This window comes from Rhipicephalus sanguineus, unplaced genomic scaffold (genome assembly GCF_013339695.2).
Source record: "Rhipicephalus sanguineus isolate Rsan-2018 unplaced genomic scaffold, BIME_Rsan_1.4 Seq484, whole genome shotgun sequence".
Taxonomy (NCBI): Eukaryota; Metazoa; Arthropoda; class Arachnida; order Ixodida; family Ixodidae; genus Rhipicephalus; species Rhipicephalus sanguineus.
This window is the reverse complement of record NW_023615352.1, coordinates 268949-286448: the sequence shown is the minus strand read 5'-3', so window position 1 is coordinate 286448 and position 17500 is coordinate 268949. Positions and strand designations below refer to the sequence as shown.

General features: G+C 47.6%; 1 protein-coding gene across 1 annotated transcript; it reads left to right on the top strand.

The window, feature by feature from the left end:
- The first annotated feature begins 257 nt into the window (after window positions 1-257).
- LOC119377513 (peptidase M20 domain-containing protein 2) lies at window positions 258-15861 on the top strand. Its single transcript, XM_037646943.2, has 6 exons — window positions 258-1012; window positions 3558-3703; window positions 4656-4805; window positions 9631-9772; window positions 13068-13310; window positions 15510-15861. The coding sequence occupies exons 1-6, from the start codon at window positions 781-783 to the stop codon at window positions 15836-15838; spliced, it is 1242 nt and encodes a 413-aa protein (XP_037502871.1). The 5' UTR covers window positions 258-780; the 3' UTR covers window positions 15839-15861.
- The last annotated feature ends 1639 nt before the right edge of the window (window positions 15862-17500 follow it).

The window sequence follows — 17500 nt, the reverse complement described above, 5'->3', positions numbered from 1 at the left end:
CGGTTGCGAAATGTGCGACCACGTTTTGCTGCTTACTGCTAGGTCGTAGGTACGGCTACCGAGACAAACCGTTTCATTGCGACGAGGGTCGAATAAAAGGCTACTCTTCCACGCTTTGGGAGGATCGCTACAGGACACGTCGAAATGAGTCCGGAGCCTGTAACCACGGTGTTTATCATAAACAGTCCGTGCGTTACTCGCACACTCTGACTCCACAAATCATAGAGATCGGTGTGCCCACAAGCACGCGCCTCAGATATGGAGCTAATGCTTGTCCCAATTACGGTGTCTCGTACCCTTCCGGCGCGTTTGAATAAATTGCGACCTCATCCTGCTTTCGACGCCTTTTCGTAAAACTCGCTTGTCGATTAAACACTGGCGCTTAGGACTTGCCATTAGACAACAGCTGTATGTTCGGTTTACGGGTGCAGAGGCAAAAGAAAGCAGACAATAATCTTTCGGCGAGTTTATTTTTTAATTTTATTTTGTGCAATCAAAAACCGGCCTCATAAGATCCACCACATGTGCCAGGAAACTGACTGTCACAAAAACAGGAATTCGCAGAGGTCACAGGCACAAACTTTTTGTTTCATTGCTCGTTGTTAACTCAGCCTGACTAAAGCGCAAAAAAAAGTATACTACAAAAAGGTGTGTATAGCTTTTGTGCGCAGATCACAACCAGTGCGTCCGATTAGCATACGGTCGTAAGTGCTATCGAACAACCGATTCAGAAACCTGAACTCGAGACTTTGCCAGTCGTTATTGCCTATATGTTTGGACATGGCCGCCGCTGATTTCTCGCTCATGGTGAACAAAATGGTGGAGGACCACTCCAAAGAACTCTGGGAGCTGAGTCGCTTCTTGTTCGAGAACCCCGAGTTGGCCTTGGAAGAAGTGAAAGCCCACGACAAGCTGTGCGAGTTCCTGGAACAGAAAGGTTTTACCGTACAGCGGGAGTACTGCTTGGAGACTGCCTTCAGGGCGGAATTCGACGCTCCAGCGGGATCAGACGGTGAGTTGCGAATTGACAGACTGAATGACTGTGTGATTGACTGACACATAGTTTGAACAAGGATTTTTTTTTGTTTTGGCGTCAGGCCCCCTTATGTCGAAGTCAAAAACAGCGCGAGAACGACTCGACAAGTAAAGCACACGAGTGCAGTCAGCGTTTGCGTGTGATTCTCTTGTTGAGTCTAGTGTTCCCGTTTTTTTTTCTTTCGAAGTAGCATGTACCAACTTGCCTTGAACAAACCCTTCCGCTGATGTGCCCATTAATTCTACACACTAGAAATTTAATTACACAGATTTTCTTGCAACCTCACTATTGTTTAAATATTTACTGAAAAGGTTTCAAGGGCGCAGAAACACATTTTTAAATGTTCACCGAGCTTTCTCAAGGCTGTGAAATTAATACGACAAATATATGGATGCGCTTCACATTTGGCTAAAACCATTTCGTGTTCTGCGTACTTCGGCTTTCGAAGGTACTGTATCTGGCATCTTGACAAATAGAGTTAATGCAAAACATTGTCGAAAACAGTCGAAGGAGTGAACCCAGTACTTGGCGTTATGTTGATACTGGAAACGAACACCTCTGGACTTGTTTGAGAGAAAGTGTCAATATAACATGCAAAGTAGTAGCATAAGATGTGATTACAAGAATGGATGGAGGGAAGAACTTTATTGTTGATTACAAGAAAACGAATAAACTTTAATGAAACGAATATGTAAGTGGATTACAGCGGGCGAGGCCCCTCTTCCAGAGCCCTGAGGGTCACAGCGGCTCCCGGGCCTGACCGAGGCTCGCCAGTGTACCTTATGTATGGGTGATGCTCTTCATGTCACTATATCCTGCCCTGCTTTGCTTTTCATGAGCTTGAGCTATCTTGGAGTAAAGAAGTGCACGCATCGCGTGAAGTGTAACATAACGCCGTGGTTCACGTTCGCGTTCAAGAAATTTCTGCTGCTGAGCACACGAGTTGTTGAAGAAAAGGGGGCGAGGCAAATGCAAAAGCGATCCCGTACAGACATGTAGCGGCAACTAACATTCTCAAACAAACCCAATCTTCTCGACTAAGCCTAGTATAACTGTCGTTCTTCAGCTTTAAACACAACGAATCAATCGACTAAACCACGCACGGCACTCAAAGCCGAGCCTCAGCAACGCCACGTTATACCTTTAATTGATGTGAAAGCACAGAATAACGAAAAGGTAAGTGGTGAATTATGGCGTGTTTGTCAGAAGAACTATGTACGGCAGTTATTAGCGCCCATAACTATATATACGTCATATTTAACGCCATGGTAGAGTGCCTGGCACGTTTTTAACACATAGTGGGGGTAAACATTTTATTCAAGAAACCCACAAGAGAGCTGCTGTGTGCCTGAGTGGCAGTCCCTAGTCCGGAACGCCACTGGAGATGGCCGCTGCCCGGGCACGCGCCACCAAGAAGCGTTGCGCATCCAAGATAGAGCAGCCGAGCAGGTACTCCTCCCAAGCCTCTCTAGTTGGAATGGGGAAGGGGGATGAGAAAGAGAGAGGAGTTGCAGGATACGAAGCCGCTACGTGAAAGGTGTCGGCGAGGATCTGACATGTCGGGCACGCGCCAGAGATTTCCGGGATGAAGTGCGGGCGACCGCCGGACTGAGGAAAGTATTCCTCAAACGCGCGCCTAAATTTAATTGAATGAATGGCATAGCATTTTGTTGCTGGATATGTCGCCTGCACCCGGCACCGGTAGTCGAACCCGTACTCTTGCGATGCACAGCAGAAAGCGGAAGCCAGGGAGTCCTCGTGGTGGATGCGCTCGATTCTATCCATGGGTGCTGCCGTATCTCTCTTTTGCTATCAAACAGTTGAATATCAGTGAAACAACTCTCTGTAAAAACCAGTGTCCGCTCTCACAAAAATTGAAAGCGGATCCAGCGCACCCTATTGAAACCTACATTGATAGAAGATCGTTCGCAGTTTCATCCTTCGCCCAATGCTCCGACGTGCAGAACGCGACGTGTCTTCTTGGGCTCGTTGCACTCACTGTAGGCTACGGGTTGCGATGCACACTATGTCAACGATTTCGGCAATCATGTTTGATCAGGCTTGTCTAAGGGTCACTCCTTAGCTATACTGCAACATCAAGTGAAGCGGAAACCAGAAGTGACTTAAGACACCGGATGTGAACACCGGTAGTGAATTGAGAGACTGAAATTTTAATCCGCAAGGGAATTGAGATGTGTCGCGCCAATGATATCCCATATTACCGAAACTCTTTTGCTAACGTCATTTCCGTGACTGGGATGATGTCAGCGGCTTCAGTATTCAGCCCAGCATATAATACGTTTGAGTTAAAAAGGCTGGCGGCTTGAGGGTGGGTTCACGCCGATAGTGACTGTGGATCATTCTCAGCGATGGGCGCTTATGCCTTCTAATACGCTTCAATAAGACACTACTAGTTACGCTTGTCCTCTACACGTAATGGCTAATATGTGAAGAGATAAAATTCTTCTTATTCAAAACATCTTAGAATTTTCATATTTGTTGCGTTTCAAACACTTCACAGGGCCGTGCGTGGCGTTGCTCTGCGAGTACGACGCCCTTCCAGAAATCGGTCATGGCTGTGGGCACAACCTGATTGCCGAAGCATCGGTGGGCGCAGCTCTCGCTGTGCAGGAGGCAATGAAGACGTCCAAGGACATACGTGGCAGGGTGCGTATGCGCCTATACACATCATATGGCCCACCATAACCGCATTTTGCACGCTACCGCTATCCGCATTAACAGTAGCAGTTCTGGCTATACTAATGTTTGCAGGATGATCAACGCGTGCATGACGTAAGAAACGGCCACATTTTCTTGGTCCGAAAGCTTCGGCAACGACTGCAGCTCAGCCTCTCCGTGGCCTCTCCTTTGGAGACGCTAGCAGACGATTCCGCGACGGCGACCAGAAAGAAAATGGCGGACGCGCTCAGTGTGTTGCCGGAGCACCAAGCATTATGAATATCCTCCTATTCAGACAAAAGAAGCTGACATATAAAAAGTACAATAAAACTAAAACGAAAAAGAGAAATTTTGACTACGACGCGGCCGCTCTTATTTCAAGAGCAAAAAATTAAGCATATCCTTGATTACATCTCTGTCCAGTGATTGAGGTGTGTGTTCATCTCATCTTTTGTCGCCACACCTGTTAGGGAGCATCCGTATCGCAGCGTCACCCAGCCACGCCCTTTCTCGTTTTCTCGGAGATTTTCGTGTGACCTCACTGAAATCGAAAGACACTTTATGAGTGTTTTTCCTCGTGAACGTGCATGGGTCTCTACTAAAATGAGCGGTGTAAATCTTCACGAAGAGCTAGCGGCAATGCCTTACAACCATTTACAAGCATAGTGAAAAAATTTGCGCACACCACACCAATACCTATTGCAGTCTTATTGCATTTACATGTAGCAACGCCTGCGTCATTCGTTATAACCAGCCTAATAATTTTATGTAATCGGTTCCAAATCAATTTTGAAGACGACCCCTGTGTCGTTCCTGTATGGGTTAGCCATGCTATTCCAAGAGTGTTAGCCAAGACTGTGCAGCCAGACAATTTTGTCGTCCTCACTCTTGCGCGTTTCTTGCAAACACGCCGTCTTTCTTTCCGCTACCCGTTCTGCAGCTGGTGGTCCTAGGCACGCCAGGTGAGGAAGGCAAAGGCGGCAAGCAGTTGCTCATCGACCAGGGTGCGCTGGAGGGCATCGACGTGGCCATCATGTCGCACCCGTCGCCAGCCGATATCGTCACGCCTCTTTTCTCAGCGTCGCAAGCGGTGAGCTGTAGCGTCGCATTACGCCAGGCGTATACGAGCACGTGATTTCGCTCTCCATACAAAGTTGACACTGCTAGTAGGCAGCTGAGTATTACACTTTACTGACGTCAAACTGTGGGCTACTTCGTTTTAGGGCCGAAGCTCCTTAGAGGGGGGTCGTTCCCTCCTCTGCAGTAGTAGTAGCAGTAGTAGTAGTAGTAGTAGTAGTAGTAGTAGTAGTAGTAGTAGTAGTAGTAGTAGTAGTAGTATGTAGCCACCTCGCCCGATCGGCAACGGGCGAGGTGTATCGGCAACGGGTGAGCGCCGATCGGCAACGGCGCGAGGACCCTGCCGTACGAGAGTTAAATCGCACTAAAAGACATACTTTGCGGGCGATATACTCTAGTGAGCTTTCAACTTTTCGTCTTAATGTGCATGATAAAGAAATTATTTCTACGAAAAACGCAAAGCACACCTTGAGCAAGATGTTTGGTTTTGGGACGCTAAATGGGACCATGAGGCGATGCGAAGCCGGAGCACTTGCACGATCGCGTTCCGTTGGCTTTCGTAGGGCATATTACCGACCTCGCGTCGTGTCTTTCCTCTATCCTTGCCGTTATTTCTCACAGGTCGAGCGGGGAACGCGGTCGCTCTTGGCGCGCTTTCTCTTTCGCTCGGGAGCGGACACTTTCCTTGCATTTCACCGATCACAAAGGGTTGATAATGAAGGGACTAGGTAAACCAACAGTACAATAAAAGTTTGATCACAGGTCGAGCGGGGAACGCGGTCGCTCTTGGCGCGCTTTCTCTTTCGCTCGGGAGCGGACACTTTCATTTCACCGATCACAAAGGGTTGATAATGAAGGGACTAGGTAAACCAACAGTACAATAAAAGTTTGATCACAGGTCGAGCGGGGAACGCGGTCGCTCTTGGCGCGCTTTCTCTTTCGCTCGGGAGCGGTCACTTTCCTTGCATTTCACCGATCACAAAGGGTTGATAATGAAGGGACTAGGTAAACCAACAGTACAATAAAAGTTTGATCACAGGTCGAGCGGGGAACGCGGTCGCTCTTGGCGCGCTTTCTCTTTCGCTCGGGAGCGGACACTTTCCTTTCATTTCACCGATCACAAAGGGTTGATAATGAAGGGACTAGGTAAACCAACAGTACAATAAAAGTTTGATCACAGGTCGAGGGGAACGCGGTCGCTCTTGGCGCGCTTTCTCTTTCGCTCGGGAGCGGACACTTTCCTTGCATTTCACCGATCACAAAGGGTTGATAATGAAGGGACTAGGTAAACCAACAGTACAATAAACGTTTGATCACAGGTCGAGCGGGGAACGCGGTCGCTCTTGGCGCGCTTTCTCTTTCGCTCGGGAGCGGACACTTTCCTTTCATTTCACCGATCACAAAGGGTTGATAATGAAGGGACTAGGTAAACCAACAGTACAATAAAAGTTTGATCACAGGTCGAGCGGGGAACGCGGTCGCTCTTGGCGCGCTTTCTCTTTCGCTCGGGAGCGGACACTTTCCTTTCATTTCACCGATCACAAGGGTTGATAATGAAGGGACTACGTAAACCAACAGTACAATAAAAGTTTGATCACAGGTCGCGGGGAACGCGGTCGCTCTTGGCGCGCTTTCTCTTTCGCTCGGGAGCGGACACTTTCCTTGCATTTCACCGATCACAAAGGGTTGATAATGAAGGGACTAGGTAAACCAACAGTACAATAAAAGTTTGATCACAGGTCGAGCGGGGAACGCGGTCGCTCTTGGCGCGCTTTCTCTTTCGCTCGGGAGCGGACACTTTCCTTTCATTTCACCGATCACAAAGGGTTGATAATGAAGGGACTAGGTAAACCAACAGTACATAAAAGTTTGATCACAGGTCGAGCGGGGAACGCGGTCGCTCTTGGCGCGCTTTCTCTTTCGCTCGGGAGCGGACACTTTCCTTTCATTTCACCGATCACAAAGGGTTGATAATGAAGGGACTACGTAAACCAACAGTACAATAAAAGTTTGATGTTTATATATGTATACACGCTGTTTCACACTCTTTATATGATGTACTGGGCGAATTTCACGGAGGAGTTTTACTGTTTACCGATGATTCCCTCTGGAGCTTCGCCCCACTCATCATCATTCACCCCGTGGATATGCTGTGATTTTTTGCATTGGATGCAGCGCGGCTCGTTAACAGAACAAAAGAAAAGGAAGTGAACAAGCACTCAATTTCAATTGAGAATCTTTATTACAGATACAAAAAGTACTCTTCCTGCATTGGTAATAAAACTTTCCAGTTCAAGGTCAGCGCCTATGCCAGTCTTTCTCTAGTTTTGTTCTCGTCTGAGGATGTGTTGACCTGTATCGATGATGAACCATGAAGTTTTCCTGTGTTTCTTTATAACTGACAGGAGGGTATATTCTTGGGGCGCGGACATTCGGAATGATAAGCGTGTCTAAATAGATTCATACGGCATAATGTTGCTCAACATCACGAACTGTGACATCACTAAATACAAATTTACGGTGCTGGCCACCCTGCATTACCTATATGGAGAGCCCGCATGACGGGGTTTCACTGCAAGCCGGGCGTGCATAACACTTTTTGCAGAAATTCTGACCAGGAGTTTGTTCCAGAATATTCGTTTATTTAGTTCAGGATGACCTGTACACCTTTTGTTGTGTTGTACATTTTTATTGTCTTTTTTTCTTTATGTTAATGATGCCCTCAGAGTTGTTCAGCCTCCAGCTGTGTTGAAGCTTTTGCAGATCACTCCGTACTTTATGCTCCAGTTACCTGTGAGGATGCTTAGATTAAAATTAACGAGTGCTCTGAGGCCTTCGTACACGGCGTCAAAAATGGGATATAGAAATTAACTAGGCCTGAACCACCTTTGCTCACATTACCCAAAAGGAAGAGGTTGTTTCCCTCCAGTGTCATGTTGTAGTTTTAGCTATCTCGGTGTTTTGATAGCTGATCACGCGAACTGCTGCAGCCAGACTGAAAATGTGTGCTTTGCATGGTAAAAAATCTGTGCTTTCTTTGAGTAAAATTACGAAACGCAAGCAAAGACGTCAAGCTAATGGCATACAAAATTTCTATTCTTCCTGCTGTAGAATACGCTGTCGCAGTTTACGGTCCCCATGGAAAAGTTCTCTCGCTAAGCAATAAATATTTCAAGCGCTGTAAGCGCGATTCATATGTTATCGATACAAAAAGTCGGACTCAGTTACTGAAATGTTAAGTTTATGTAACTTGGTATTATTAAAACTTAGGCGACCTTAGGCGACACAGGAACAGAATAAAATTATTATTTCAGATTCTCAAGGGTCATATCAAGACTGATAACGGCGTGTACTCTTGTGAACATTATAAAAGGGAACACGCGAACGCGTGGCGAATAGCCTTAAACCACAATTCGATAGACACACGGGCGGCGGTTATGAAAATAAGGCGGAATGGGCGACGCTTTTCGTGCACTGTTGCCACTCCCTCCACGCGTCTACTTTTACGACACGTGGAACGTATGATACAGATAACGGCTTGAAGTCGTAAAGCCTGTTGTGATGTGCCGTACACACGCTCGTATAGAAACAAAAATAGACGCGCACGCACGAACAGATGAGCGGATGAACAGATGACCAGCAATCATCGCGCTCTGCTTTGTTTTCCCGCCGCGAGCGGCTGTTCCAGAAAAGTTAGACAGTCGAAGCACATCAGTTTTTTGGTGCCATCTCTCGTACCTTGAACATGGTATCTACGTCGTCTGAATCATACAGGGAGGTGCATTTCCGTGACAATGACGAACAGAGTGAAAGAACTTCAGATGCAACTTACGTCGACGGTTGTCCAAGAACTCACAATGTAGGCTTTCTTTCAAGCTCTCCGGCCCGACATTCCTGCTATAAATCATTGACACATGCCGGACTTTCCGGGGTAAAGCCCTGAAAAACGTTAAGAAATATTTTACACGATAGCGTCATGGAATCGAGTGGCCGGATTCATGTGATGGCCACCGCGAGTTTGGGCCTCGAGACCACTTCGGCAAAACGGTTTGACAATATTCAGGTAAACGGGACAAGATCGTGCTGGCCATGATTCGCTTTTAACAGGATAGACAGTTGGGCTAGTTGGTAGAAACGCATGTTTGATGCAGCGTTTCTGTTTTTTAGCGCTGTGTCAAGAATGCATTTGTATCAACTTTTAAATCGAGTAGTAGTGTGACGCAAAATGGGACAATGGACGAGTGACACCGACGGACGGACGGAAGGAAAAAAACTTTATTAAGAAAAAAAAAACACCTGCAAGGTTGCCGGCCCGGGCTCAGGCCAACCGGACATTATGCGCGGTGAGGCATAACCTTTCCACCACTGCCCGGGCCCGCTGGATTGCCCACAGTTGTTCTGGTCTGAGCTAGTCAGAGCGCTTAGTCATCGCTCCTCGAGAACGTCCGGTCCTATGTTGTCGTCTCTGTATATTGTCCTGATCTGTGTGCATTTCCATAAGATGTGTGCCATATCTGCGTGCTCCTGCGTGCAGAGCATACAGCTCGCTTCTGGGTATTGTCTGGAATGTACCCTGTTGAAGTGTACTGGGTTTGGGAAAGTTCTGGTTTGCAATCTTCTCCAATCTGTTTCTTGAGATCTGTCTAGTTGTTTGTGTGGTGGTGGGTGTTCTTCACGTTACTGCTTATAGTGTGCCAGTATGGACAAGCGCTAGCTGTCAGCTGCACTACACCACTGCTCAAGTAGAGAGTACCAACTAGCCCAAGCTGCAACCCTTTTAACTCGAAGCTGATCGCGACGTGCCTATCTAACCGAAGCTTACGTTCACCATTTTGCAGCTCGAAGTGTGCTTCAAGGGCAAGCCTGCTCACGCGGCAGCTTACCCATGGGAAGGCGTAAACGCCCTGGATGCCGCCATTGCTTCCTTCGTCAACATTGGTCTTCTCCGCCAGCAGTGCAAGCCATCTTCGTGGATTCAAGGTACGACCTCTGGTTTTCAGTCGTTCAGCGCAACTACCACATCACACATGTAATCGAATTTTTAATTTACATTTCTCATTCATTCATTTCTTCGTCTTAAATTTCCTTTTACGTTAGGGATATTGCTACCACGGGCGGAAAAAATGCAGGAAGCTATATTAGTGCTTTTCGCTCATAGCTAGACATTTCATGCCTCAGATATTAGCGTTTATTGTTGTGGACCGAAGACGAAACACTGAAAAATATAGTAAATTTTAGTCTTATGTTGGAGGCGTCTCATATCGCTGGCGTGATGAAGAGCGTAACAGCGGCGTAACCACAGGCGTGTGCAGGGTTCCCCTTCAGGGGGGGGGGGGCGAAGTTTCGTCGCAGCGACCCCCCCCTCTCCATTATGTCAATGAATGGCGCTGACATTGCCCTCCCCCCGAGTCGCAGCACCCCCTCTCCCTATTATGTCAATGTGTGGGGCTGACTTTGCGCCCCCCTCTTAGGTGAATAGGGGGGCGGCCGCCCCCCCCCCCTGCCCCCCCCCCGTGCGCATGCCTATGGGCGTAACAGGTGTTGCACCTCATTAGACGAGACTGTTACAGCGTATGATCGTCAAAAATTACACAAATTTAGCTCCTAGTTCACAACAGTGCACTGTGTAGAAATTGGCGTAGCAGAAACGCTCTGTTTGCGTGCACTGCCAATATCTTGAGCAGTGTAGGCGAGTGCTCTGCTTTGCCTCCAGCAGAGCTATTTGTGCAAAGCTAAAGCAGAGAACACATTGAGGTTTCTTCGCTCCTGGAGCAAAGCGTACGCCACGTTCCCGGATGAATTCTAATCCTCCACAATTCCGAGCATGCGTCGTCGTTAAGCAGGGTAGCATGACAACGCCGATGCCAACAGCGACAATACAAACGAAGCTAGATGGTTGACCCTCGCAATGTCTTGAGTTTCGCGAAGAGTCTGCCAGCTGCCACGAGCAAACAAAAGTGTCAAGGACCGTCGGCAATAAAAACAGCTGTGGATGCCAGCAGAACTTTCAAGGACAGTCCACGAACAAAAAGCCATGGTTCTAAACGCTAGCTCGTTTATCGTTTTACCCTTCGAAAGCGACTCAGGCTATGAGTGTCGCCGCTATCCGGGTTCCGGGTAACGTGGCGGTTGTGGGGTTCTTGGACATGCGCTGAAATCACACGGGCCTCTAGCATTTCGCCTTAAGCGAAATGCGACTGCCATGACCGGGATCGTACCAGCGACGTTCGGGTCAGCAGCCGAGCGCCGTAATACATGGCCACCACAGTGGCGGTTAGAAGCCACTTCAAACGATGGGAAGATGAAATGTCTTACACGTACAAACTTCTTGCACCGCACGTAGAGGTGCAGAAACGTACGCCCGCATTCAGAAATGCGTCTCAGCTGGAAGCCACGACTTTGCTTACTCAAGTCCGGACAAAACAACGCCCGAAGTGAATATGCCCAAGGTGTTCACTGAGTTTCCGTGAGCGCGTTTACGACAGGAGTTAAGTAAGACAACTTCAGTCGATCAACTCAAGGCTTGAAGTGGCCAAGGCACACTTCTCTGTCCAGAATTTTCTTGGACATTAGGAAAGTTTACATGCACGCACTACACACACACAGACGCGTCAAAGTGGGCAGCGCAGTGCACCATTTACGCGCAACACAATGAAAATGAATTGGGTACTGGGAACAGCGGTGCAATGCTGTGCCATCGAAGAAAAGCGACACGACAAAAACCGCCGTCATCCCATATGTGCACCAAGTTTCACATCGCGTCAAGAAGACTGCGGGATACGCTGGTGTTGGGGCTGTGTTTTTGGCCCCCGACAAACTTGGTAGTTTGTGGAAGCGCATGAATGAAAGCGCATGTTGAAGCGCATGAGTGGCGAACGGCTTAATGCCGGCAGTAATAGACACGTCACACGTTTTTTGGCATGATAGTGGGGTGTCGCTTACAAATACCTTAGTTCTTTCTTGCGGACGTGTTTACTTCAGCTAGACTCGCCGATCCATCAAAGGCCGCATACGTAAACACGCCAACCTAAACTTCAAATGGGGCAGCAGTATGGCGTTGCATGGCGCCATGGGTGGATCTTCCCATGTTATAGACCAGGCTGTCCTAATCGGAATATGAAGATTTGCCCGCCCGTAATATATTCGAAGCATGCCAACTTCGGGCCTCCACCGGCGTTGTGACAAGGTCTCAGTCCCGTCGTGGGAGACATGAGCCCGGATCTCTAAAACCTGCCTTACCTCTCAATAAAGTTGTTTCCATCCAGCATCGTGCATTAATGAGCTTTACCCAAGTTGCGTCAGCGCCCCTTCCGTGTACCTGTCCAGATGAGAACTTATGTGCAACACTAAGTATTGAAGAACGCACTATTCTCTCACTACTCATCTTTGTTTCCCCAGTCTCCTTCTTTCCTCCTTCCTTACTATCTACAACTGCGCAAGCTCTGATGCCTCGCTTGTGTAGCATTTTAAGTGTCCAATTGTACTCTTGTTTACCGTTTCCATAATACCACGTTTTTTTTTCTTCTGAGGTCGTTCCCTTTCCAGTAGAATTTTTTTTAATGGTCATGTTTTATTTTACTTTCATAGTGTCATGCTGACGCGAGTCGGTTCACAGTGCACAGTAGGGCATCATCTCAAAGTTCGATGGCACAAATAAGCTTTTAACTATAACTGTTTGTGACGCATGCGCGGTGACTTGAATTTTGAGTGTATGTACGTGAGGATTTCCTGCGAAATAAATTTAGCTGCAAGTAACGATCTCTATGTCTTTTTTTCGCTGTCCGTTTTGTTTGCGTGCTAGACCTGCCTTAAAAATTGTTGCCGCACCTACTTCCTCAGACCCAGGCTCTTGTGCTATGGTACAATTTGCCGTACACTTTGCGTCCCGATGTTTGGTCTAACATCGCTCGAAAGACACATTGATCAAAAGCGGCCCGGAAAGTTGCAAAGTATGTGTATTTTCACGTTTCAGTGTTGTCAGCATATAATATGTGGATGGCAAACTACTGCATAGAATACAGTTTCCGATAGAGTATCGACAATAAAGGTATGGTACGACAAAAAACTCGCAACTATTTCTTCTTTCACGCCGGTTGAAATGAGGTACAGCCTTATGAGGAAACAAAAATGGGGTGCGGTCTTCACTTAGTATGATTAGAGGAGATGGAGAAGTCGGGCACGTGGCGTACCGCTACCTAGTATCTGTATCCAATGACGCTAAGTGCAGGGCAAAAGTTATTACTACCGCATATTTTTTTAACCTGTGTTCCCGCAGGTGTCATCACGGAAGGCGGCAGGTACGCCAGCATCATTCCGGAAAAAACAGATCTCCAATTCTGCGTGCGCTCCGATTCTAACTCGGAGCTGCTGTCTCTCCGGGACCGGGTGGAGGCCTGCTTCAGGGGCGCGGCCGAGGCCACTGGCTGCGCGGTGAGCATCCGAAGGGAGGCCTTTTACATGGACGTTATCCAGAACGGCGCCATCGCCGCGTCCTACCGGAAGCACGGCCACTCTCTCGGTAAGGCAAGGCACCACCTAGGTGAAAAGTGCACGCGAACGATGAAGCATAGCGCGAACACTCAGTAAGTACGCTCACAACGAAAGGGAAAGGAAAGTGAGGGTGATGAGGGAGAAAGGAGGAGGAAAGTGGGTAAAGCAAAACAGTCTTGTATAGTAAAGTATAGTGTACTATAGTATAGTATAGTATAGTATAGTATAGTATAGTATAGTATAGTATAGTATAGTACAGCAAGGGGTGAGAAAGGGAAGTGATGCTGAGGAGGAGGGAAAAGAGAAGGGCAACGCCAACAGCTCTGTTGCTTCCTCAGTCTTCACAGCATTAGTTCGTAGCTGCCCAAATTTTATTAAATCCTCGTGTCTCTGAGAATCTGAAAACTTCCAACAGAAATATTATCAAGATTACTGTGGACCTTAATGCGACTTGCATTTAGACACCGTATAGCCTCCGTCACCGTGCATCCAAACTGCACTGCCTCAGTCGAAACGCGTTACGTATGACGGCGTGTACTTCAGCCGAGTTTCTTTATACAACTACCCTCTGTACACAATGCGCCACTTAACGTCATATCCACGATGTCCATGCGGGACGGATGCCCGTAAAGCTATAGGGTGCTTTTTAGCAGCCGAGCTGTAAATGGCACACATCCTTGATTTTGCGAAGTCTGCACGGGTAAAAAACACCTAGCTCCCCCTAGGGGAGCCGTGGTGTATTTTGAAGCATATTTAAGCATTAAAGTGACACAATTAATGAAGTGGCGGAAGAAACGAATGCCTTGGAGCGAGAAAACCACGTCCGTACGCATTTAGTACGGCAGGAATTACTAAGGTCGTGCCGTAAACAGGAGAACTGGCGAAGTCTTAAACTAATCAACAGTGTTTTTTTTTTAAAGAGAACTGTGAATTTATCAGCCAACAGTGCTCACTGCCATCGAGAAGTTATATTTAAAGGAAATGTCCGACTTTCGAAAGAAGTATTATCAGCGGCCATTTTTGTTTTGTAGTTTCTCCAAATAAGAGCATTTTTATTGATCCGAGACTAAAACAACATTGTTCTTTGTTACATGGAGGCAGTTATGCAAAAAAGAATCCACTGAACGCAGCTGACTGGTACCTATGAAACGACGGAAGAAGAGTCCAGCGTCATCCAGACGAACGTAAGATATTAGTATAATGGAATATGCAAATACTTCAGTGGACCAGAAAGGAAGGAAAGAAGGGAGAAGTAGACAAAATGACAAGAAGCTTAGCCAGTTCTAGATTCGGCTGGCTACCCTGTGCTGCGGAATGAGGGTAAGGAAAATCAACGGTGGAAAAAGGTGTCACAAAACCATTTCATTGAAACAAAAGGTGGTTTCAGAAAGGCCCCACGCCCTACATAAATGAAGGAAATGTGGAGAGAGCAAGCAACTGTTGCAGTTAAACACCGCTGAACCATATTAAGTCTTTTTCTTTCGAGTCACAAATATTGTAGCGATGACGTCAGGCTGAACATAACTGCGACATTAGTGTAACGTGATTAACAGTATAGTCAGTTCTAACTGGAAAAAAAACAGTTTCGCTTAAGGGTGAAACAATGAATGCAATAGCAACAAATTGGGATATTGTACTAAGTTAGACTTGCAGCTGACGTATCTGGATCCGACCTCGCGTAACTCACGAAAACTCTGGTTTAAGGGAATACGGCCGCTCCAGGGACCGCAGCTGTTCTTCTGCTGTCAGTTCTCTAAACGCGAAGCGTTGAGAGCACACCAAGTTTACGAGCCGTCTCCTGATGTCGCTCGAGATAGCGCACGCGCCAGTTATCGCGCTCTTCGAGCGACCCCCCCCCCCCCCCCGCCACACACTTCCCTCCCCTGGATTTCCCTCATGCTCTTACGAAATATGGGCAAGTTGTTTCCTCTCTGCTTGATGAGCAATCGACAGCTGGCCTCGCACGCGGCGTGATCTTATCGCGTGCGCACTCTGTGCGACGGAGACGGCCGGCTCATTTCATCTCCATCTCAGCCGCTTTGGTCACCAGCGCTCGCAAGCTTTTACTAGCGGGTAGAACATATAGAACATACGATGCGCACGGTGATGTTATGAATTTGGGCTTTATACGAAAGATGATGGAGACAGCAACGGCAAAAGCCCATCGAGGGTGTCTATATGATTGCTATCGCAATAAAACAATGGCCTCCGTTTTTCGAACACGCAGGGCTTTCCTTCATCGACGACTACGTGAAAAAGCTACCGGTCAGTGGCGCTTGCACAGACTGCGGCAACGTGTCCCATCGCGTGCCCACATTGCACGCCGTGTACACAGTTGGGTCCGGGCACGTGCGGGGAGCGGCGAACCACACGCGCGAGTTCGCAACCCTGGCCGGATCCGAGGAAGCCCAGCCGCCGACTCTGAGGACGGCCAAGGTGCTGGCACTGACCGTGCTTGACCTGCTGACGAACGCGGAGCTGATGCGCAAAGCGCGGGCCGAATTCGACGCTCTGCAGCTTCAGACGGATGCGCAGATAGAAACGATGACACGCTGAATAAAAATTTGCACGGTCCCTTACTCTAGCCATGCAAAGGATCTAGGCTTTGCATTGGGAATGGTCGCCCCCTTCCTGGCAGGCTCGAATTCGATTCTGCACAGGAGCGGAATTGTAAAATCTGAATGAGATGCTGGGTCCGGCTAGTTGGTACAGTGACATCTTGAAACCAGTAAGCGCACGAAGACGGGGACTAGAAGACCGACACACCGAACGCTACTTCTAACTAATTTTTATTTCGACACAAGCACACCACATATGTAGTTTCTTCGCTCACGGCGTGGTAATAGCGCATGCTTGACAGCTATGCTATCGGATTTTTTTCTTATTCTTTTTAACACGAAAGTGTTTTTTTCCGGGGTCCACCAAGACTTTCATGACGTATTTCCGTCACGGAAATACGTCAGCAAAATGAACGCCATCAGATGGCAAAAAAAAACTAAGAGAAAGATGGCTGATCCCTTTCTCATAGGAATCGGTATAACACGAAAGTGAAACGTGTCGTCAAAGAAGTAGTTGACTGTTTATAATGCATTGGTACATGAGAGCTTGCACAATGTCTACTGTTGTTTGGCAGATATAGCACCGCTTGATGTGGACACATTCACGTTGACGCCTAGTGGCAATCTCCCGACCGACGACTAACGCCCATGATCATGATTTAACATATACGTGGACACCGCATATGGTGAATCTCGCGCAAATATGGCATCAACCAGCATATAGCGCCACCAGCGTTCCCTTTATAACGGGGTGGTGACATGTGTGCCACCAGGCTCAAAAAAGAAGCGCGCCGTTCCTACGACCGTCCCATTCGGCGCGTTTCCAATAGAAGTGTAATTTCGTCAGCGCTTTAACACACCGCGAGGTTGCTACTTTAGACTAAGCGTCGCTCATGTCATCCATCCATATCGAAAAATAGCTCTCCGACGCTCGCCTGGCTGTCGCACCGCGTTCCCCGCTCGTCCTGTGCGAATTCACGGCCACGCTAGAGGGAATACACGACACGCGTGGAGTTTCTCTTCGCGTTTCACGACGGTTTGAAGGAGTGAATATCGAGTATCAGTGTTTACTATGTGCTTGCTGATGCCTCTTTGCGTGGGATTCACCACATGCGGTGTCCACGTATATGTTAAGAACTTCAGCTACAGCAAGGGTTAAATCATGATCGTGGGCGTTAGTCGTCGGTACGGAGATGTGCCACTAGGCGTCGACGTGAATGCGTCCGCATCAAGCGGTGCTATATCTGCCAAACAACAGTAGACATTGTACAAGCTCTCATATACCAATGCCCTGTAAACACTCAACTACTTCTGTGACGACATGCTTGACTCTCGTGTTATATCGATTCCTATGACGGAGGGATCCGCCATCATTATTTTGTCGTTTTCCTTACTATTAGAGGCGTTGTTAACTTACGCACGTAAACTGGGCGACGAAGCAAAAAGCATTTAATACCATGCAAGACAATGTTTTTGACAGAGTTCATGAATATGCTCTCAAAGGCAAAATCGACAGGGTGAAAGCGGTGACGTAAAATTAACATGGGTTTAACGAAAAAGAACATCTGTGGCTTAACAGCGGAGGTCGTCAAGAGGTAAAACGGTAAAAAATAAAGAGGACCTTTAAAAGGTTAAAGCTTAACAAGTAAGAGCACAATAA

Coding starts and splice junctions, on each gene's coding strand:
- LOC119377513 (XM_037646943.2), top strand. CDS start 781: ATGGCCGCCGCTGATTTCTCGCTCATGGTGAACAAAATGGTGGAGGAC. Junction 1,013..3,557: donor CGCTCCAGCGGGATCAGACG/GTGAGTTGCGAA, acceptor AACACTTCACAG/GGCCGTGCGTGGCGTTGCTC. Junction 9,773..13,067: donor GCCATCTTCGTGGATTCAAG/GTACGACCTCTG, acceptor GTGTTCCCGCAG/GTGTCATCACGGAAGGCGGC.